The 24,291-nt window shown below is 48.0% G+C and overlaps 1 protein-coding gene across 1 annotated transcript in view; it reads left to right on the top strand.

Annotated features, from left to right (window-relative positions):
* Positions 1-24,291, top strand: part of SLIT3 (slit guidance ligand 3) — a 705,033-nt gene that overhangs the window by 128,802 nt on the left and 551,940 nt on the right. The window contains exon 4 of the mRNA XM_075541934.1: positions 9,328-9,399. Coding sequence (XP_075398049.1) covers positions 9,328-9,399 — 72 coding nt within the window. The remainder of the gene's footprint in view (positions 1-9,327; positions 9,400-24,291) is intronic.

The raw sequence follows: 24,291 nt of genomic DNA, 5'->3' as shown, positions 1-24,291 counted from the left end.
CCCCTCCCTCCCTGCCCACCCTCCCTCAAAAACCCTTAATAAGTTATAGATTACTTTTTCCATATCTTACACCGTCCTCCATCACCCCTCACCCACTTTTCCATTATTCATCCCCCTGGGAAGGAGTTCTAGATTGATCCTTGTGATCGGTTCCCCCTTTCTCCCCCCCCCCCCATCCTCTTTGTATTTCTATTCTTCTCATTGGCCCTGAGAGGTTTATCTATCCTGGATTCCCTGTGTTGCAGGCTTTTATCTGTAGCAGTGTGCATGCTCTGGTCTAATCTAATCTGTTTTGTAAGGTAGAATTGAGGTCATGATAGTGGGGTGAAGGAAACACCAAAGAACTAGAGAAAAGTTGTACGGCCCCTCTGTGAGGGGATGTCCAATTGTCTATAGATGGGCATTGTGTCTCCATTCCATGCCGCTCCCTCCTTCACATTGGGTATGGTTTTATTCTGTGTCTTAGATGCCTGATACCTGATCCCTTCGATACCACATGATCACACAGGCTGGTGTGCTGCTTCCATGTGGACTTTGTTGCTTCTGAGCTAGATGGCTGCTTGTTTATCTTCACACCTTTAAGACCCAAAATGCTGTATCTTTTGATAGCCTGGCATCATCAGCTTTCTTTAGCACATTTGCTTATCCACCCATTTTGTCTTCAGTGATCATGTTGAGAAGGTGAGCATCCCAGAATGCCAGCCTTCCTCCACATTTTTCTTCATATAATTCAGCTTCTCAGATGATTTGTTTAGGATATCGTTTGAAAAGATATAGTGAGAAGCTACAACTCTGACACACACCTTTCCTGATTTAAACCCGGCAGTATTCCCTTGTTCTGTTCACACAGATCTCTTGATCCATGTACAAATTCTGCATGAGCACCATGAAATGCTTTGGAATTCCCATTCCTTTAAGGGTCGGTTATGATCCACACAGTAGAGTGCCTTGGCATAGTCAATGAAACACAAGGAAACACTTTCGGGTGGTCTCTGATTTGAACTCAGATCATCTGACCCCAGCTCTGACATCCCCTGTTTCAGGTCCTCTTCTGAATCTGGCCAGAACCTCTGGCTGCTCCCTGCCAGTGGCCCACTGCAGCGTTCGTTGGATCAACTTCAGCAACATTTCACTTTCCTATGATATCAGTGATGACTGCTCTACTGTAAGGGTCGCCATTCTTTGGAATTGGTACAAATATGGTTCTCTTCCATTCAGTTTGCCAAGTAGCTTCCTTGGGATGTCCTCAAAATTTAAATATACTTATCTGTAATTTAGCTCCTGGGAAAATACTGAATCTTAAATGACAAACAAAGAGTGTTCTGGCCCAACCAAGTTAGCCCAAAACCCAAGTGTCACACTCATGTAAAGAGGACAAACTCTTGGTTTTTGTGCATTGCTAGTTATTGCTATTTATCATAATTATTTGAGAGATCTCACAGCCATCGTGTCAATTCTGGCTCATAGTGGTCTAATTGGGCAGGGTAGAACTGCCCCTGTGTGTCTCTGAGACTGTAACTCTTCACAGGAATAGAGAGCCCTGTCCTCTACCCTCAAAGTTGGCTGGTGGTTTCTAACTGCTGACCTTGTGGTTACGCATAACCACTCTACTACCAAAGCTCCTACTTGAGGTATCTGCCAGGGGTATAGACTTCCTGAATCCAAACACACTGCCTTCTGATTGTTTTTCTCTTCTTTATTTCTTTCATCAGCGATTGGTAAATTTGTATGATTACTTACCCAAGTTGAACTTTTACTACGTCTACTCCACTACATACTTCAAGTTTCATAGTCATTCAGTCACAAAATCCTACGTATTATGCCACAACTCCTCACTCTACTTTCTCTCTCTCTTAATCAGATCTTCGCCACAACCTTGTTCATTACCTCAAGATCCTTTTTGATACGTCTCCTCTTTTTCCCAGTGTGTTAGACCAGGTTGACTAGAGAAACATTATATATATACATTATATATTATATATATTATTATATATATTATTATATATATAATTATATATATATAATATAGTATATATATAGTATATATAATCTAGTATATATATATAATATAGTATATATATTATTATATATACATTATATATATATATATATACTTTATATCAAGAAGTAACAAGAAGTAATTAAGAAGTAAAATATCCCAGATCAAGTCCATAATTTCTATATTAGCCCATAAGTCCTATATTAGCTCATGACTCTTCAGACTCACGCTGCACATGCAATGATGCTGAATGCAGGATGATCACAGGTCGGTTAGTGGAAAGTGCTGTGGTTCCAGTGGCAGTGGACACATCTCCAGGGCTCTGGCTGCCATCAGCGTGGCTCCATGTGGCTTGTCAACAGGAATGTGAAGCAGTGAGAGAGTGTGTCCTGCCTCCAGGGAGGAAAGAAGGAAGTTCCCAGATCCTCATGAGAAAGCCACGCCCACAAGGAGGGATCTGATTGACAGGCTAGACTCCACCTCTTCATTTTTTATCAAGTTGACATGAAATTGTGTAAATACCACACCGAGTTACACCTTCTACCAGACCAGGTTTACTGAACTGGAGAGGATTTGCTGAAATTTAAACCAGATCATCAGTCCATTACTCAAAGCCTTTCTATGTCTGTTACCATCAGAAAAAAATTTAAGTCCGGTGCTTTATTATGACCTACAAAGACTCTTAGGTTATAACTCCTGCCTGCCTCCACAACTCTATCATTTGTGTTTCTCAGTCACTTCCCTGTTGCAGCAATGGAAGCCTGTTCCCCCAAAGCTCTCTCATCTCCTAGGCTTTCATGTTTGATTTTCTCTCTGAGTCTGGAACACTCTCTTCTAGCCTCCTGAAAAGTCACACTCATGCGTCAAAACAAAGCTCAAATCATTTCCTTTGGGAAGCCTTCCTTGTATAGATCTGTCTCTTCCACCAGCATATCATCCTTAAAGGGGTTGTCTCTTACTCATTTATATGCAATCAAGTTGAAAAATAACTGGACAGACAGAAGAATGGAGGATGGATGGATGGATGGATGGATGAATGTGTGGATGGATAGCTGAGTGGGTGGATAGATGGATGGGTGGGTAGATGGATAGATAAATAGATAGGTGGATGGCTAAGTAGTATGCATGACTAAATGGATGGATTGAGGAAACAAAGTCACAAAGACTTCTAATTAGATCTTAGTCCAAGAACACTATCAACAGTTTCATAAAGGGGAGCCCCTCTTCCTTGGATCATAGCAGTTCAGACTGGAAAGCAGGTTGCCTCATGGTTCAGAAGTTAGTGCACTTTCCCCCCTCAGGTTCTCTGTTGCACCAAGAGGAAAGACCAGGATTTCGATCGTAGAGGCAAAGAGGGAATCTCTGTGGGCTTCATCTAATTGCTGGCCAGGCCCACGGCCCAATTCCTGACTTCTTCACAGCCTGCCCTTCCAGAAGTCCCATTCACTCCTGCTCTTCATGCACCTTGAAATACAGCAGGGTGTCTCCACCTCTGGCGTACCCAGGCGCCCCAAAGCGGCAGGTGACAGGAGGGGTGGGGTCTACACCCCTGCTTGCCAGTCCCTCCAGCAGGAGAGCAGTGACCTTCCTGCGGTGCATTTTCTGTCCAGGTGCTACACTCCCAGCAGCCACACGGGAAGCACGCGCTCCGTGCTTGGTGCCTTCTTTCCCTTTTGGAGGGAGACCTTTGGGAGAGGTGCGTTTCAAGTAAACATGAATACACCCTGGTGTGAACTGGGAATGAGAGGTCCTTTTGGTACAAGAACAAGTGTGTGGCTGCCCATGCAGAGGCAAGAACGACCCAGGCACTGCCGGGAGCAGCGCGCAGCCAAGCTGCCCTGGCTTCTTCCCTTGGGGGGGTCTAAGAAGCAAGCGGCAGGCACAGCACAATTGGCTAAATTTGGTTGTGTTTTTATTTTTGTCCAGCCACAAATACTGGCAAAAAAACTGGAAAGATGCCTTCCCTTTGTGGTGTCTCAGAGCCAAGCTGGTTTTATTTTTAGCTTCAACTCTGGTTTCGGGCTGTAGCTCACAAAGCACCCAACCCTCTGCTGGCTGGTGGCAGAGATGGGCCGGCTTGTAGGGCTTGTGTGGAGTGGGGTGTGAGTTGTCTAAATGGAACTGCTGCCATCTTTGCTTTGCAGTAACAATAGCGGGTGTGCCACCCCACCCCACACAGAAACCCAGTTCTTGCCCCGGAGACATCCTGGAGAGCCCATGGCAGGGAGGGCCCATGCACTCAGAAGGGCTCCTTGTCAGGGCTGGGCTAGAAGAGGTGGCAGCCCAGAGAGAAAGGGCAAGGAGTGGAAAGAGCTGTTGGAATTGAAAGACTTGCAGCAGCAGGTGGTTCAGACCAGAGCTCTGGACTCAAACCACCTGGGTTCAAAGGCTGCGTCTAGCACTTGCTCACAATGTCACGTTGGGGAATTTGCTTGGCCTGTCCAGGAATTGAGTTTTTTCTCCAAGATGTGGGTCATGAAATGACTGCTGCTAAGCAGGCAGCATGGTGGGGCTGGGATCATGCACATCCAGGCTGTAGCCCAGGGCGTGGTATGCAGATACACACAATAAGCATATTGTTATGGTCCTCCTCATATTGTTGGGAGGTTGGCCAGTCGAATCCACCCAGAGGTGCCTTGGATCTGCTTCTAAAACCTTACAGATTTGTTAGACCAATGGAGAGAGCCTCCACTCTGCACATATGGGCTGTCATGAGCGGCTATTGGCTCCCAGGCAACCAGCAAGAACGACCTCTCACCACTCGGTGATAGCACCGTGCCACTTAAAACCCACTGCAGTCTGCCAAGCAGGATTAATTCGCAGGTGGAAACTGAGGCCCAAAGGGATAGAGAACAGGCTTGCGGTCATATAGTGAGGCCAGCCCTGGCCAACCCCAAAGTCCATATATCACGCCTTGTCTCGGACCAGTGACTTCCAGCTGCTGTGAAAGGGTGGATGGCAGCTGTGTGTGAAGAATCCTTTGTTGAGCACTGCAGTTGTGGTTGGCATTTTGGAAGACGCGTTTACAGTGTGATCGATCAAAGCTCAGACCCAAAACAAAACCTGAGTTTGGATCCTGGCTCTGCTGTCTGCTGCTGTGTGACTTGGCAGCCTCCCTATCTTTGTAGATCTCAGATGTCTCATGATAAGAGGGCTGAGCTCATATTCAGATCGAGTGATTAAATGAGTGTGTGCATAGTCCTAGGGTAGGACTTGATTCGCAGTAAATGCTGGAAGGACTAGCTGATTGTGATGAGTGGGGTGTTGCTAACGCAAGTGGTAAAGTTCTCACCATCAGGTCAGGAGACCTGAGTTTGATCCCCAGTCAGGACAGCGCCTGTGCAGCCACCTGCTGCCTGTGAGTGGAAGCCTCTGTATTGCTACAGTGCCAATCAGGCTTAGTAGAGATTCCAGACTAACTACAATAGGAAGAGAGGCCTGGTGATTTATTTCTCACTATGGAAATCTTAGGTCTTATGATAGTCTGACCTGCAGCCCATCATGGGGATGACTCCAGGCCAGACAGTGAGTCCTTCCGTTGTGTGTGGTGTCCTTGTGTGTTGGGGACAGACTCAGTGGCAACTAACAACGTAGTTGAAATGTTTGAACAAGAAAGTAGATTCCTCCTCCGGATCCCTGTCTTTCATGACAACAAAGGGCCTGTGGTGTGTCCAAAGAGCACTTGTGAGGGAGTCAGCTGCCCCAGAGGAGGCTATCTTGCCCCTCTTCTAGGTCTGCCTCCCCCAGGCCAGAAGTCTCACCAGTAGGCTCCCAGCCTGGGTCCATATATGTCCACATTGGGGGAATGCTCCCAGGCTTCAGTGCTCCTTAAAAAAAAACACCTTCCAGCCACTTCTTCCTTTGGAAATCTTTGGCCATAAGTCTAGCATGAAAGAGGGACCCCGCGGGGCAGAATCCCAGTGGGGGACTCATGTCTCTGGAACAGTGTAGCGAGCATGGGTGCTGGGGCCGGAAGCCGGGGCAGTGCTGACTGTGCTTCTGCACCTTAGGTTGCCCTCAGACGGCGGCGGTACCATGAGCCTGTGGAACTGCAGCTGCTTATTGCACTCAGCAGAACAGACTGCTGATTCGAGCCGGAGGCCTGTGGGGAAGAAGATGTACTCTATCACACTCGCCAACGTGGGCATTGATATGAAAAGGGAGGACATCTATTGCTGGTTGCTGCTGCCCGGTTGGCCCTTCCCGGATTCTTGGCACTCCATGTACCATGAGATTCCAGCATTGTAAAAACCGGATTTCCATTCGCTGATTTTCTGAAGTCAATTGTCGGGCTCTCTTCCTCATCTGTCTTCGTCTGAAGGAGCCTGGTGGCGTAGTGGTTATGCATTGCGGAAAGCCAGTCGTTCAAAACTACCAGCCACTCCGAGGGAGACAAACAGGACCTTCTAGTCCCATAAACAGTTGCGATCTCAGAAACTGTGGTAGATTATAATCTGTTGTCAATTTGGGAGGATTATTACTGAAGGGGGGTGGAGTCTAGCCTGTCAATCATTGTACAGTCAATGAGGCCTCTGTCTGGGCATGGCCTACCCCTGAGGAGTCTGGGAATTTCTGGATTTCCTCCTTGGAGGCGGGAGAGACTCTCTCTCTCCACGCATTTCCTTGGAGACTCTTTCCTGACAAGACTCAGTCCCTGAGAGACACTCTACTGATGCGACACATGACATTACACTGATAGACCCTGTGCCCTGGGAGCTGGAGGAGCCACGTCGAGACCCATGCCAGTGCTGAGCTGCTTTCACCACTACTGGATCCACAAGAGTTTGCACCCACTGGCCTGTGATCTTCCTGCATTCGGCATCATTGCATGTGTTTCGTGAGTCTGAAGAGGGCTTGATAGATTGGTATAGGACATATGGGTTAGTGTCAGACTTATGGACTTGATCTGGACTGAGCTGGGATGTTTTCTCAATATTCAACTGCTCTTATATATAAAGTTCTTTCTTATATACGTATGCGTGTTTACGAACTTGTTTCTCTAGTCTCCCAAGACTAACACAGAAACTCACAGGCAGTTCTACCTTGTCCTATGGGGTCACTATGAGTTGTCAACTTAATGGCAGTAAGTTTACTTGTTGTTGTTGTTGTTGTGTGTTCATCTTAGCCTGGACACTTCCCTGAAACCTGTTCAGTACCATCTTACTCACTGCCTTTGTTTCTGATTAAAAGCAACCCTGTGGGGCAGAGTAGAATTGCCCTTGTGGGTTTCTGAGGCTACAAATCTTTACAGGAGTAGACGAACTCATCTTTCTCCTATGGTAGTTTATAACCCACTACACCACCAGGGCTGATTCAGTACCATAGCAACATGCAGACCACTGGTAGATGGATGATGATCATGCATGAGGTACATTGGCTGGGAGCTGAGCTCAGGTGTCCAGTGTGACAGGTGAGAATTCTACCATGGAACCATCACTTCCCCCTTTCATTGAGCAAGCATTTTAAGTATGTCTGAAAGAGACTCATTCTAGTCCCCAATGGAGCTGTAGGACATACATGGGAGAGCAAGCGTGGAGCAGGTGCTGCCTTGCACTAGCAATGGCTCTCAGGGGAACAGCCTGTCTGGGGATGACAGGAGATGCTCACAGTCATTGGGAACTCTGTCTATTTCGTGGTGGATCATTGGCGCTGAATATTGCCCACAGAGACTCAGATTAAGCCACGGGCCCCACTGAATGCAGGATATTCCTGTGGGGCAGAACTTTTGCTCCAGCCTCCTCAGAGGTCTCTCCAAAATGGGCACAGTGCCCTGGGCTAGTCATGACCTTAGGAGTCCCCCTGATTTTTAAAATTTCTTTTAAAATTAGAAGAAAAAATAACTTTTTAGATTGACAAAGACACCTTGGTGGGACTGTGGTTAAACTGAACTCTGAGGGGGGGGTGATATTATCTTTGTTGCTATTGGGTTTTTTAATCATCTTTTTGGGGGTCATACAATTCTTATCACAATCCACACTTCCATCCATTGTGTCAAGCACATTTGTACATTTGTTGCCATCATCATTCTCAAACCATTTACTTTCTACTTGAGTCCTTAATATCAGCTCCTCATTTTTCCTGTCTCTCCCCAGTACTCCCTCCCTCATGAACCCTTCCTAATTAATAAATTATTATTATTTTGTCATATCTTACACTGTCCGACGTCTCCCTTCACCCACTTTTTTGTTGTCCATCCCCCAGGGAGAAGGTTACATGTAGATCCTTGTAATCGGTTCCCACTTTCTACCCAACCTGCCCTCCACCCTCCCAGTATCGCCACTGTCACACTGGTCCTGAGGCAGTCATCTGTCCTGGATTCCCTGTTTCCAGTTCCTATCTGTACCAGTGTACAAATGCTGTCAAGTCAGTCCCCCACCCCCCACCCCTGCCGCCCTGTAGTAACCTCATGTGCAACTGATGAAATGCTCCCCGGCATGAGAGCCCCTTCTCACGACTGGTCATGGGCCAAATCATTAGGAGACATGGGGTATTCGTTGGCCATTTTCAGAAGCAGGCGCTCTGGTCTTTCTTCTTAGTCATCTGGAAAGACCACTGAAAACTCTTCAGTCTCATAGCAACACCAGAGTCTCCCCACACAGCCGGGTAAGAAATCCACATGAGATTCATTGACTTGGAATCAGCCTGGGTCTCCTGTATGGACGGCAGTAAGTGTCCTAACATTAATATATTCATTTTTATAACGACGTGGTTATAAATGTACTGTTAAATATTTCCTTATGAAAGAACGGACACATGTGCCAGTGGCCTATGGAAGTAAACATGCAGCCCTGCCTGTGGCAGGGATTCCACTCGGCTCCTCAGCCCAGGGCGATCTGCCTCCCCTCCTTCTCTCTTCCTTTGGCAACTGCTCTGTGCCACTACCTACCACTCCTCCATTTAGGATCTGAAATATCCCTTCTGGCACTTTATTTATATCTTTAGAGGTCCATTTGATACGCCAGCACCATCTAGTTGTCATAGCAGCCTGGAACACCTTAAAGAGAAGGCTAAAATCTTAGTCAGAGCTGTGTGAGAGAATGCTGTGGTCAATTAGTGATGTCTGCCCTGGGCTCAGAAGTGGAGAGTATCAGCATGTGTTCTGTTTCTGCCTTATGACTGCCCTCTGCCCTATTTCACCAACTTGGGTACAAGCTCTGTGAAGACGGCATATGTATGTCTTAACATATGTTGAACAGTCCATGTTGGAAGATAGAGTCTTTTAATACCTGATGATGGATGGATGGATTGAAGTGGTGTCTGTGATTACACTTGATCCCGTTTAATGTCCCCTTGACATTGTTTCCTTTTTTTCCCTCCTCCATCTTTAGGCGGCTGAACAAGAATAAGCTCCAAGTCCTTCCGGAATTGCTTTTCCAGAGCACCCCGAAGCTCACCAGACTGTGAGTAGAGCTGACTCACGTTCGTTCTTTGCCTTGTGTCCTGCTGTGCTTCGGTGATGTGGGGAATATGGTCGCCTGTGCATAGAGCCCGTGTGCCAGTGGCGTCTGGCATGGAGATGGGGTGCCGGTCTTTGATGCCATGTGCCACTAGAGCGGAATAAAACTGGAGGACTAGAAGGAAGTGTCCTGTACACAGCTGCAGGCCGCCTTTGCGCTCCCTGCCCCCAGAGACTGGCCATGTAAATGGGCAGGGAGAACAGTGGCTTCTGGTCGTGGGTCACCCTTGTAGGAAGGGAGGAAACTTCCACTTGCTTGTATCTGAAATGCTCTGAGTGTGGGGTTTTGAGGTAAGGTTTTCACCAATGGCCCCAGAGAGGATTGGCTTGGAGGGAACATGCCACCTCATCACCTTGCTGGCTGGTGCCACTCCTGCTCTTTGCCCGTCAGTCATGGGACGCAGGCTCAGAGCTCTACGGTGGTGTAGGACAGGGATAACACGCCTTGGCCTTGGCCTTGGCCTTGGCCTTCTCTCCTGGAATGGTCCAGAATGTAACGAAAAGGGAAGAGTTGGAGATACTTCTGTGCATTTATTCAGTGTGAGAGTGTGGAAGCTCAGGAGCTGGAGATGTGTGTCGGCTGGGAAATTGTGATTCGTATTTTGTAGGTGTTAGGAAAGTGCTAATTATTGAGAGTGAACGGATCCATGAATGTGAGCCTGAGTCCTGCTGGCAGTACCTCCTGTGGCTCATGGGTGAACTGGAGTGCCCAAGGGTTGACTTGCTGAGTGGTGTGATTTGGCCCCAGTGCCGAGAATGGAGGCAGCAAGATGTACAGCCTGGTTCATCAGAATCTTAATGATTACTGGGAAGGCTCCGAGGTTGTGACCACCATGCTCATTTCCAATGGTTGTGTTTAATACCTATTTATGCAGACACACAATGCATTTAGACCCTGGGATAAATTGGGAAATGGAAAACACATGTCAGCATGTTTGCTTAAGAATGAGTTCTGAATTAGGAATACAGAGAGAGAGAGAGAGAGAGAGAGAGAGAGAGAGAGAGAGAGAGAGAGAGAGAGAGAGAGAGAGCAGTGTTTGGAAGGGGCCTTTTCCTGGAACAACAATGGGAAAGGGTTAGCTGCGTGGTTGACTGGGGTGGCAACCTTGCTTGCCTTCTCTGTGACACACCTGTACTTTGCCAGGATCTCCTCTTGCCGAGTACAACGTGCATCTGGTGTGATCAGCCTAGCTGACTTTGCTAGAGGGCAAAAGGCCATGCGTCCCCTTTTCCATTCTTCTGATCTGGATTCGACGTGGTGGGTATGAGAGTGGATGAACCGCAGCTTTGCATCCCTAGCTGCGCTGAATACATACCACCAAATAAACGTATGGCGGGGGGTGGGGGGGTGCTTCTTGGTGTTTAGCTTCCCTGCCCTGTGTACCTCTTTCCTTCCATGTTCAGCTCATAATTGTCTCTCAGTTCAGCACTGCATTCCACTCTCCCAGTCTGCTCTTAATTAAATAATGTAGATTCTATACTCATCATCTGGGATTTCAGAATCAGTTTCTAGGCAGAGTGCAGGGGTCTGTGGGCCTTGGACTGATGAACGACATTGAGTGGGTGGAATCTGAGTGGTCTGGTGGTGACAGGACGCCTTCTGGGTTAGTGCTTGCTCAGGGAAGATGTGGTCCCCCGGCTCTCCCATGGCCTTCTGGTGATGCTGTTGTGGGTGAGACTGGTCCACGGAGATGGAATTTTAGACTAGGATAAGAGGTCTCAGAGACACTGGAAGCCAGGCCTAGACACGTCAGCACAGGGGCCTGGGAGACACTTGGTGGTGTTCTAACTTTCACTTTGCAGCTAGGATTGCTTGGGAAAGTTGCTTACTCTGCCTGTGCCTAAGCATTCTCCTCCGTGAACAAGTGGCCCCGTCCCTCCCCATTCCACCTGCTAAAGAGCTAAATAAAGTATCTCATACCCTATGGTGTGCACGTCTTACGAGATCAGAAGCGCTGTATACTCGATGATAGCTCACACTTGACTTGGTCTACACGCGTGTCTCCTCGTGTCACCGTCAAGATGATGATTGTTGTTCCCGTGGTGGCAGTGCTCACAACTTGAGGTGGTCATCTCCTTTCTCTAGGAAGCAGGGAGCGCTTAGGGATTGCTAAGGGCGCCGAGGGAAAGGTCCTGGGAGTGTGCTTCAGCTCTCCCTTGATGGCATGGGTTCATGGTGATATATATCCATCCCTTTCCGTGCCCCCACTTGGGCACAATCTAGGAAACCAGTCTTTGACCGGAGAGGTGATAAATGAGTGCGATAGGAGTATGGGTAGGACAGTCCGTTCAGACAGCTCTGGTGTTTTACCCACCATCCATCCATCCCTCCAGCCACCCTTTCAGTTCACTTTTGCTGAGTTCTTGTCCTCTGTCTTTATTTCCCTGTCCTCTGTTCTGGGCGTAGACTTGAAGGATACCCTATCCTGGCACATTCTGAAGAGCTGCCAAAAGACGGAGAAATATATATATATATATATATATATATATATATATATATATATATATATATATATATATATTCTTAAATGAAGCAACAATATTAACTCAGGTTTGAGCTATAATCAGCAATCCCTTTTTCCGCCCTGGGCTTGATCTTTGATTTTCCTTAATGGCCCTATTGTGTCTTTGTCTTATTTCGCCAGCCACTCCAGGGCCTTTCTGGAAGTAAGCGGGGTACAAATTAGAAATCAATAGCTGTGCCTTCATGAGTGTGTATACACATGCCACCGGCTGTGTTTCCCGAGACCTGCATCTCCACACACACAGCAGCCGTGTCCCTGGGCGTGCTGAATGCAGCACTGTGTGCCAAAAGTTTTACTGTGATCTTCCTCTGTGGAACCAGCCAAGGGAAACCGTAGAGATGGCGGCCGTCTGCTTCTGTTGTGCACGGGGTCTCCATGAAGCAGAGACCTAGTTGATGGCAGCCAGTCACCGGAGCGGCATGATGTTGTAATCTTACTAACTAGCCAGTGGGGGATAATTAGTTTAGCCCAAACAGGAGAGAGATTGGTTCATGGAATGGAAAAGCCCAATAATAGTTATGGCTTCAGGCAGAACTGGTTCCAAGGTCATTAGAACTCCATATAGCTCCTTCCATCCCCAGGAACAGGGGACATGGTGGCAAGCAAAACAGAAGGCACACAACACATAACTGAGTCACCTCCATGGGGGAGTGAGTTCATCATTGGCCCGGTAGGAAAGGACTGGAGTGAGAAGATCCCCGATCCCCTTCCTAGCTCCTCCACTTACAGGCTGCGTGACCATGCGCATGCTGCCTCATCTCTCTGGATCTCCACCGTCCCGTTTAGACAGGAGGAGGTGCAGTGCATTCTGTTTCTTGGTCCAAAGACTAGATTTCTCCTGTTCATGTCCCCTTCCAACTTCCGGGTGCCTCTACACTGGGAGAGGTAGTGAAAGATGGCTGGTTATTTGAAGGTTCCTTTGAAAGTACAAAAGTGATGGTAAACCAGTAGTTGTAGGTCCTCCTCCCTCAGTGAGCCCTGGGGGCAGGGTGGCGTTGAGGGAGGGAGGCCATGGTTCTTACCAGTTTGGGATGAGTTTCACGGGGGGAAGATGAGCAGGCCAATTGGGTCCTTTGAAGACTTAGTGCAATATTTGGTAATGGTTTACAACTGTCACTAAGAAAGCAGCAATGAGAGACTGGAGACAGGATGGGGCTTCCAGTTAGTCTTCAGTCAGTTCTACATGGTATTTGACAGCTTTGAAAAACGCCTCCGGAATTACACCTTCCTAGTGTCCACTTGGGTCAGAGGCCCAGCACAGCAGTGACTCCCTGGCAGCTGAACACTGAGAGGTGTGGGCAGCCCGCTGAGGGCCGGCACTGCAGGGCCTGTAGTGTGGAGCACCAGTGTTTCTACCAAGGCAGTACAGGCTGTGAAAAGACCCGTTTTCAAGGAAGGCCTGGACTTTGGATCAAGTTGCCCTCTCCAGTGTCTAGTTACTGCTCACTGATAGCTCTCCCACACCCTTTCTTATACTCTGCTTTATCACAGTCAGGCTCGCACATTCTCTCTACCTTCCAATACACCAGAACTCCTTCCAGAAAGATGCGCTAACGTCGCTTGGAAGTAGCCCCTAGGGAGGGAAGGAATGGGGACTTTGGAGGCCTAAATACCTGGGTTGGAATCTTGCTTGCCGCTTTTCCTCATCAAGTGGCCTCCTTATGTTGGCTAGTGGGAAGACAGGAAGAGCAATCACGTTCCCGAGTGGATATTGCCCACTTCCTGTGCATCGGGTGCTCTAATGAAGCGCTTTGCATGTTATCTCACTCAAGCTCAAGAGTTGGAGGTATAAACAAACCCAACACACTGCCTTCCTCAATGCTGACTCAAAGTGAACCCCTCACCCCCATGAGTTTCTAAGTACCATTTTTACGAGAGTAGAAAGCCCAGTCTTTCTCCCACGGAGCTGCTGGTGGTTTTGAACTGCCGACCATGAGGATCACAGCCAAAAATGTAACCTCTGCCACACCAGGGAAGATGCTGTATTATCCTCATTTTTGAGACATAGCCCTAGAGAGGCTGGGAAGGATCCCTGGTGGTGGACTGGGTTATGTGTTGGGCTGCTAACTGCAAGGTCAGTGATTCAAACTCAACTGCTCCAAGGGAGAAAGATGAGGCTGTCTGCTCCTGTAAAGATTTACAGCCTCACAAACCCACAGGGGCAGTTCTACCCTGCCCTATAAGGTTGCTACGAATCGATATCAACTCAATGGTAGTGCGTTTATTGTTTCTGTTTTTTGAGACGTTAGCCATTTTGCCCAAAGTCAGAGAGTCAAAATACAAACCCAGACTTGCTTGGCCCCAGAAGGTCTTTCATTTCAAACCACAACATCTACACCACCGTATGAGAAGTTCCTGACTATAGAGTCAGGCACCTAACAGAAGCTCAATTAATACTGTTTCCCTCCTCTCTTCCAAGTCCTAAAGAAGACCAATCCCTGAAGCTCCACACCTCGGAGAAGTATCTCCAGCTACTCACCAAGGCCTCTTCAGCTATCTTTGCCTTCTGGTTCTGCAGGGAATTTTAAAATGTAGCGCTGCATTGGTGTGTAAGCCGCACTACGAACATGACAACCTGGTGGGGGAAACCAAGACCAACCACCCAATTGTCCAGCAGAGTTATTATCTATGGTCATGAAATGATAGTAAGGCGATGGGATTGGCTGGCCAGGGTTTCTCAAGACTGTCCTGGACTTTTGATCCTGGAGACCCAGTCTCCTCCAGCTGAGGCTGGGGCATATCAAGGTTGAACTCACCACCACAGACATGGGTCACTCTTTCCTGGGGCGTGGCTGCCCAGAACTCATGGGAAATGTCCCTGCAACGTGGCTCTCGCTGTCCTCATCCTTCTCTGCTCCCCTAGCTCCCGCACACCACAGTGAGGCCAGCCTCCTGTTGGCTCCATCAGAGGCTTCCTCAGCCACTGGTTCCCTCTGTGCTTGGAGAGAGGTTGAACTTTAGTCTGCGCGTGGACAGATAGTGGATTACAGAGGGTGCGATGTCTGTGGTAGCACTTCCATTCTGTGTGAGGTGCTCTCCCGCCGTGGTACCTCACAGCAGCAGGCTAGGCAAGCCGGATCACAGGACAGAAGGCTCAGAGAGCATCTCTTCTCTCCTCCGCTGCAAATTCGCCCAGTTAGGCACAAAAGCAGTGTTCAGTCTTTGCCATCTGAGCTGCGTACAAGGCAGATACTTTTAATTATCGAATCTTCTACCATTGACTTTTGGAGTGAGGAACCAGAATGGTTCCAGCCCATCATTCTCAGACTTCACTGTGTACCGCCCACCTGGAGCTCTTATTAAAATTCAGATTCTGTTTCCATCCGTCTGGGTCGAGGACCAGGATTCTACATTTCCTGAAAGTTCTAAGGCAACATTTCCAGCCCAAGGATCACACTTGGAACAGCAAGGATCTAGGTTAGAGTTGGTATTTTAAATTGGCATCCTGGTTGATTCTGATGGAAAACCTGGTTTTGTAGCGGGCCACACATTGAGCTCCTAACTGAAAGGTTACTGGTTCGAACCCATGGCAGCAGAAAGATGAGGCTACCTGCTACCACAAAGTCTTGGAAACCCAGAGGCAGTTCTATCTACCTGCCCTAATGGGTGAATATGAGTCGGAATCGGCTCGATGGCAGCAGGTTTTTATTTTGATGTATGTTACCCATGGGGTGTACCTTGACATAATGGGTCTGATTATTATGAGACCCTCTTATTATATGGATGTGGGAACTGAACAAGAACTACATGTTTGTTTGACACCTACTGTGTGCTAAGTACTGGCTCTATGAACCATTTCCTCAGGCCTCCCAAGCATCCTACAGATGAGGAGACTGAAGCCTGGGAGGCCACATTTCCCGGGATCAGATCTAGGTCTTTCTGACCCCTAACTGATTAGTTTGTTTAGTTTAGATGAGAATAGACACCCCCAACCCTCCACAGATTCAACGAATTTCACGCGGGCAATTCAGTAACATCAATTACTTTGTCAGTTACCAACTCCCTCTTGTAATACTCCAGTATCACACACCTTCTCTGCTGAAACACCTTGGCGGAGGGAGTGAGGTGTAACATAAATCCAAGGTTTGGTATTTTGTGCTTAGATTCCAGCACATGCCCATAGCTGAGACCTAGGGGATTAGAAGTTGAAATATGAAAAGAGACAAATTTATGGATTTAAATAGATGTTTGCAAGTGGACCTTTAGGATGTCCCAACAATTCATCAAAAGTAGAGTTGGGTGTGACATTTTGAAATTCTGTAATCTTTCAGGCCACTGGGCACTTTTTCTCACACAATCGGGCACTACTTGGAAACATTCTGCCAGCTTAGAACTTGTTTTAAAAAAATGGATTTTAATGATTTTTTTTAAGAAAGAAAGAAAAGCACGTTGTGACTTTACAATGCTTTGGAATTACAGAATATGCTTGTAATTTTTACAATTCTGCACAGGCTTCTTTGGCACATCTGGTTGACATTAGCGGCAGGGGTATATGGGGGAATAAACCATGGGCTGGAATGTGAAACATCCCACAAAGGAGTTTCTTATAGGTTGCTGCTTAAAACATTTTAAGTCTCCCCTCTCTTTGGAAGGGTGGCTTAAGTGATTTCATGGATTTAGTATTTTCTTTGGTTCGAAGGTAAGCGTTTCTTTTGCTGGTTTTCCTAGTGGGGGTTCCGGGTGGATTTTGGAAGATGTGCACACAGGCACAGGGTTAATCACTTGAGAGCCTCCCCGTGGACCGTGAAGAAGGTGATCCAGTGTTTGGCCGAAAGCATAGCATCGCTGGTGACACTGGGGAACGCGCTGGGGCACGTGAGTGGCCCAGAACGTGGGAGAACATGGAGGGAAGGGGATGGATGGGCAAGGACTGCAGAGGGAACCCCGAGTCTTGGGCCTTGGCTGTGGCATCCAACCCTCCGCAGGGAGTGGAAGAGCTCAGCCCCTCGCTCTGTAGCTGAAAGGATGCATGCGCGGGTGCATTCTCTTTGTTGTCAATAAAAATAGTGATGTGGGGAAATGGCCAAATAAAACAAACACCCCGCTGATGCCTGAAACTTAGTCGGTTCCCTGTTGGTGACTTACCTGACTGGTTCCCAGGAACTGAGGACAAGTGTGTGTGTGTGTGTGTGTGTGTGTGTGTGTGTGTGTGTGTGTGCGCGCGTGTGTGCGCGAGCACTATTTCAATGTGCTAGGGGTTGGGATGCTGAGTACAAAATGCCAAAAACCCTCTAATCTGGGCCCAGAGGGTGTGAGTATGGGCGGCTGGCCACCTGGCTCCTTCTCAGGCTGGCTTGGCTGGAACCACCTGCGGAGTTGGCACACTGACAGCTCCGTCCCTTCCTGCCCAGTACCATGTGCTGCTCTCAGCACCCTGTGGCTTTGGTGGAGGCAGCTGGGCTGGGCTGGGCTTTGTGGCCATCACCAGGGGGCTCAGATAAAGACTCTGTGGTCCAGTGGCAGCACAGCCCCTTTGAAGCAAAGGAAACCCGGTGGGAGGCCAGCTGGTTGCCCCAAGGTGGCGGCCTCATCCTCCGTCTCTGCAGTTAGAAACTGTCAGGGGAACAGAAAATGGCAAGGGAATACCGCATTGCGTGTGGAGAAATATTAGCCTTTTGAGGTGGGCAGACCCCAAACACACATTCTTCAATTATCTGCACGATGCAAATGTACCCACATCTAATAATCTTGAAATTTTTTTTCCTGAACCGCATTTTGCATAAGCAGAAACATTTCTGCAGCGTCTAATCATCTCTCGTTCTCAACCAACATGTGGGAGTCTCTCCAGGGACCAAACAGAGTTTTAATTGGATGCCCCCAATTCAAGCATCATTCCAAATCTTACATGCACAAAAGAAACTCCGACTAGGTCTTTCTCCTGGCTTCCCTAGGGGGCCCCATCCTGGACTGTGGATGTTAAATTCCATCTGTAGGATTCAGAGTTCATTTACAGACTCCTGGAGACTGAAGCTTGTAATGAAAGTGTTGACACAAAGTTCACAACAGCAAAACTAGGATAGCAATGTGACCGTCCAAAGCAAATAGAAATGGAGACGTTTAAGTAAATTTCACGCTCCTTGACCGAATTTGGTGTTCTGGACCTGCATTTTTGATTCATGGTTTAGAATAATATTTTAATGTTTTATTCGTGTTGTTTCTCTCTTCCCTCCATTCCGTCTCTAATTCTCCTCCCCCTACTTGGGGGACGAAGCATCCTTGGAAGCGCGGCTCGCCCAGCATTGGCGATGCCTGCTGCATGGCCCAAATCCCTCCGTTACGTTGGCGAAGTGGAGGCTCCAGCTGTCAGCTTGGTGTTTTGCATTCCCGTGACCCTGATGGAGGATTCTGGGCTGGGATTTCTAGAGAATGGGTTCGTTTTTGACCGAACTCTGCGTATGGCCTCCCGCCAACGTGTCTCCCAGTGAAGGCAGCGTCTTCATGTTTGGAGAGTTCACGTGGCTGAGAGCACACCCCGAGGCCCATCTTCTCCATCCCCGTCGCGTTTAATCTGGGATTGGCAAAACACTGAGCTGGGAATGAAGGTGATCTGAAAAACCCAACGTGAATACATTTTTTCTAAAGAAAAACAGTGACAGAAAGTGATCTACAAAGAAAGAAACACTGACCCATTAGCGTTATTAACCTCGTCACACCAAAACATCCCCTTTAGGCGTCTGTGGGTCTCCTTCTCCCAATTGATCTTTGGTGGTGGTGGTTGCTAAGGGGTTCACCCCCTGACTCCTGGGGAGCCCATGCGCAGTGGAATGAAAGATTGCCTGGTCCCCAGGAACACTGTGGATCGGATCAGTGTCACTCAAAGGGTCTTCGTGGGCCGTTTCTCTGAAACAGATTGCCAGACCTTTCTTCCAAGTTCCTCCTCATCAGGAAACTCACCCTGAAACCTATTCGGCATCATAGAAACTTGTAAGCCTCCGTGGACAGACGGTGATGGCTTTGAATGCGAGCACTGCTCAGGGACAGAGCCTGCGTCTCTCACAGAGAAAGAAAGGCTCCTCCCACAGAACCACCACCGACTACTATCTATCTCGACTCCCCCTCTCCCCCAAATCACCTACACATGCACGTAACATACCATGCACATAAACATGAACCCCTCTTCCAACAGGAGAATCCCATACACTTACATGGAGATGTTTTCCACGATGCTAAGTCAAAATGCAGATATAATTTCGACGTAGTACACAATACTGACTGTCACACCAGCTCACATTACTGAGTGCTGCTACTGTGACAAATTTCTGGCATTGGCACCGAGTGGCAATGCCGTGTGCATGGGGAGGCTCTTTGTCTGCAGGGCTCATAATTGGTGTTTTTGGTGCATAGTTAATAGTGGCAAATTTGGGTCAGCCACAGTAATTTATTATTGTAAATGCTTTCTAGTCTCTAGAGAGAGCTTTTTGTTTCCCAGGAAGAGGTATGCCTGGGTCGTCGATCTCTACCAGAGTCCTCCAGGGTCTTTCATTCCATTCTACAAAGCAGAACAGAGCATCGGCAATCACCGGGTCCCTTGGGCACAGCCACTGCACAAAATTATCTTAAGAAATAATTGTCTTGGCTTCCATTGCTAATGGCCTTCTCTGCAGAGACTTTTCCCTTGAGCGAGGCCCTCCCTTTATTTAAATGAGAGTGAAGGATGGGTGATCATTAGGTCTAATGAGACCAGGAAACAGCAGCAAGGAGTGAGGGGTTTGGCCAGGGAATACTCTACTCCAGATCAGGGAGTCACCTGCATGATGTTGTGGTGATCTGGTAGGATTGTCAGTCTGTCTTCACAATGTGTCACCAACCCTCACTTCCCTTCCGTCTCTACTGCCACCTTCCTACTCCAAGCTGGCAGCCCTTCTTGAGTGGATGGCAAGACCTTCCTCTACTTTGCTTGAATTGCTCTGGTTCCTTGTCATTTACCCTCTGCCCCATAGCTGCTGTGCTGGGAAGGGAGGTGTTGGACAGTGTAAGATATGACAAAATAATATTGACCTTGTAAAATACCAAGGGTTCATGAGGGAGGGGAAATGCTCGGGAGGGAGGGGAAAATTGAGGAGTTGATGCCAGAGGGTCGAGTGGAAAGCAGATGTTTTGAGAATGATGATGGCGACAAATGTGCAAATGTGCTTGACACAATGGATGGATGTATGGATTGTGAGAAGTGTTGTACGAGCCCCAGATAAAATGATTTTAAAAAAAAGAAATCAGATCTGGTCACCCCTCTAACTCAACCTTCCAGTGACATCCTGCTGTCCTCAAAGGCTATCCCAACCTCTTTGCTCGTCCTCGCTCTTGCTGGGGCCACCTCCGGTGGCTTTCCCCATAGCTCCACACTGGAGGCCTACAAGCCTTCTTCCTGTCCACCCCCATCTCTCCAATCTCTTACTCACCCGGCACTGTGGTGCTGCTCTTTTCTCTGGCTGGAGCTCACTGCTATGGATGTTGGCATGGCCAGCTCTTCTTTGAACTTGAGGTCTCAGCTCAGTATTGCTCTCTCAGAGAACCCCGAGCTTTGCTGCCCACCCTGTTGTCTAAACTCAGTCCCCTGCCTTACTGGGCACTGTCTTTAATGCAAACCAGAGATTTATTTTCTTCTGGGCATTATCACTACCTAAACTTATTTTGCTCCTCTGGCCCTAGTAGAGGATAAGCTCCTTGAGGGCAGGGATTCTGCCTGTCTGGTCGACTCTGTGATGGCCTACCACTGCACGGGGCATGGAGTGAGTGGGCACTGGACACCACCCTGCCAATGAGTGAGAAAGGAAAGGAACACAGTCTCTCCTAAATCTGCTCTTTCCTTTCCGTTTGTGGCCAGAGGCACCTTTTGGTTCCATACCTAAGCGCCCTCTTCATCACAAAAGCCACAAATGCTTATGTAGTAGCATGCGTGCACACACATACACATGCATGCGCACACACACACGAGTGAGAATCAAACTAACAGACAGGAGGTTCGTTCCCACACCAAAAGGCCCTTCCCTGTATTTCTGAGAGGGCCTTCTTGGGCCGACCCTCCTCCCTCACTGGGCCGGCCCTGAGGATGGGCAGCATGGAGGCCACTGACTTCAAGATCCAGGTGTGGTAGTTATAGAATTGTCAATTTGAGAGGATTACGAGTGAAGGGCGAGAGTCCAGTCTGTCCATTGGATCATAGCCAATGAGGCTTCTGTGTGGGCCTAGCCTTCTCCTGAGAATTCTGGGAAATCCAGGAATTCCTCCATGGAGGTGGGAGACTCTCTGCTCACACCCTGGGAGACAGAGCAGCTGACAAGACACATGGACCCACCCTTATGCAGAGACCCCTGCCAGCACTGAGATGTTTCCAATGACACTGGATCCAAAGACTTTCTACCCACTGGCTTGTGATCTTCTACATTCAGCATCATTGCATGTGTTTCATGAGTCTGAGAAGGACTTTATAAATTGGTATCAGACATAAGAGCTAATATCGAACTTATGGACTTGATCTGGACTGGGCTGGGATGTTTTCTCAGTGTTCAGTTGCTCTTGTATATAAATCTCCTTCTTATACACATGTGTGTGTCCATGGATTTGTTTCTCTAGTCGACCCAGACTCACACACCAGGTGACCCAGATTTCCCCCAGACTTCACCAGTGGGACTCCCACTGAAGAGAAAGAAACACCCCGTGTGGAGGGTGCTGTCTGTGATGCTCATAGGAAGCACCTGGACTCGTATTCTGTGATACAATTAAAACGAAGAGACACACTAGACTCACCTCAGCTCGAGGCCTGGTGGGTATCCAACTTCTTGTGAGCATACAAACAAGATGCTCTAGTTATTGGAAGCCTCTACCCAGTGAAGGTTAAAACAACAACAAAACCCAACTCTGGGGAGATGCAGACAAAAACCAAAACTGTGTGTGAAAAACAAGGAAAAAAGAGGCAAAGAATAAGGTCCCTGAATTTTCTTAACTTTGACTTGAGCCTCCAATGATTGTCTTGATGAGATCTCAGACGAAGGGTGTCTGAAAGAGGTCTAATGAATGAATCCCAACCTGAAATGAACGCTACCCTTTAACACAATAGAAGCAGAACCACACTGGGACATCGGAAGACTATTGTTTTCCAAACATACTGTCTGTAACTGTAGTCAGGTGTAGCATAAAGCCACAACATCAACTTTTCCTTGCTCTTTTGTCCCCGCCACGCTTCTTTCTGCAAACTTGCTGCCATTCCATCTGTAGGGAGCCCTTTCCCTCCCCGGCACTGGGCTGTGGAGCTGAGGCTGCCCACCCTCTCTTTGCTGGGCCTTTGATAAGGAGAGATGTGACCCAATCACATTTATTTGGGAAGCCAATGCGTCTTTTTCAGTGAAGGTATACTTAGTAGATGGCCCGGAAGACGGGATGATCCAATGGAAAACAAGGAAGAAAACTTTAAATAACTTCTTTCCAGTCTTAGTTCCTTATTGCTGCTGCAGCAGTACTATCACAAGTCAGTGGTTTGGAAGAACAGACACATGTTCTCCCAGTTGTAGGATTCAATTAGACGTCTGAATCCAGGGCATGAGCGCTAGGGGGAGGCTCTGCCTATCTGCTCTGGGGAAATCCTTGTCTCAGCCCCTGTAACCTGGTGTCCCTGGGCTCCTTGGTCATCTCACCAGGCACCTACCCTTCCCCCATGTGTGCTGGTGTCTCTCTGGGTCTGCCCTGACCTTCTTAGGTCTCAGGTCATTAGCACATCCTTACAGTGACATGGCCTCGTTCCCTCCCATAATAAAGAAAACTCAGTCCCAGGTGGAATTAGAATAGGTAACGGTTACATTTCCAACATGGATTTTTTTTGTGTGGGGGGAAGGTTGAGGACACAGTTCATTCCATAACAAGTAGTCAAACGGGCACATACACTGAGCGAGGAGAAGGGACACAGAACACAGAGATCCCTGGGAGGGGAATGAGAGGAGCCAGTGGGACAGTGGTGGAGCTCACCACTGCTGACTGAAAGGCTGTGGTTCAAATCCACCAGCCTCTCCATGGAAGAAGGACGTGACAGTTCTGCTCCTTACAGACTGTTCGAAAGCCTGACAGCTTAAAAAGCCATTCTATCCTACAGGCAACTAGGTCTCTGAAGCAATGTTATGAAAACAGGCTTGCTTGGGGAGGAACATGTATCTCAGGTCTCTTGGTCTCTTTCTGGCTCCTCCCACAGCAGATGGAAGAATTTCCAACCACACTTCTGTCTTTCTCTGCCAAGTTCTTTGTGAACTCCTGTCTCCACAAAGCCATTCTCTAGATGGAACCAGAGAATGCAGAACTGAATAGCACCTTCTAGAACTTCCAGACCAAACCCTCCCATGTGACAGTTGGGGAACCTGAGGCACGGAAACCTCTAGGTCTTAGAGACCCTGGTACATGGATTTGGGGGTTGGTGCAACAAATATGTCAAGGAATTTTCTCCCCTTGGCTGTGCTTGTTATGAATTGTCCGCGACATGCCACCATGTCCGAAGGAGCATTGATTTGCATGGACACAAGGAAGGGTGCAGCCAGGGGCCCGGCTGGCTTGGGTAGCAGTTATCTTTTAAGAAAACGCATCTTGATCTTGGAAAGAGCTGATACTGGTCAGTCAAAGACTTGGGGAAGAAGGAAAGATTTGCTATCTTTTTTTTTTTTTTTTAAAGAAAAGGTGCTGTTGGTCTGATGCCGTGTGAGTCTCCTCATGTGGTTAGCATCCTGGCTTGCTTGAGAAAGGGAACAGAATGCCAAGGGCTCAATAGAATGTAAATGTTTAGAAAAAAATGATGGCAACCTATGTACAAATATGCTTGATACAATTGATTGTGAATTGTTATAAGAGCCGTAAGAGCCCCCAATAAATGATATAGTAATTAAAAAACATTTATATTAAATTTTTAAAAGAAGGAACAGAAAGGGCTCTTCTTCTGGAAGATCAGCAAAATTGGACCTTCAGAGGAAGGAGGCAAGGTAGACTCAGAAACGCTTCCATCGAGTGTTGGCGATGCCGTCAATAGAAGGGAGGGGAGGCTTAGAGTAGAGGTGATGGGCACTCCTTAGGGCTCTTAACTTTGGGTTTCCCCCTTTTAGGAATTTCAGAAGGGGCCGTGGAGGTTCAGTGAGAGACTCTTCCCTTCATATGTGAGACTAAGGGATTTGCAGCCACGGTACCTTGTGGACAGCCACCACCCGTCTGCCAGCAGAACCGGAAGTTTTGCTATGAGGGTGACTAGGTGACAGCTGAACTTCCAGATGAAGACAGACTAGGCAGAAACGAGAGGCGGTCTCCTTCTGAAAACCAGCCATCACGGTCCCACGGGTCGCAACAAT

The sequence above is a fragment of the Tenrec ecaudatus genome, chromosome 2 (assembly GCF_050624435.1).
Source record: "Tenrec ecaudatus isolate mTenEca1 chromosome 2, mTenEca1.hap1, whole genome shotgun sequence".
Classification (NCBI taxonomy): domain Eukaryota; kingdom Metazoa; phylum Chordata; class Mammalia; order Afrosoricida; family Tenrecidae; genus Tenrec; species Tenrec ecaudatus.
Note: the sequence above shows the minus strand (reverse complement) of the source record. Positions and strands in the feature narration are given on the sequence as shown.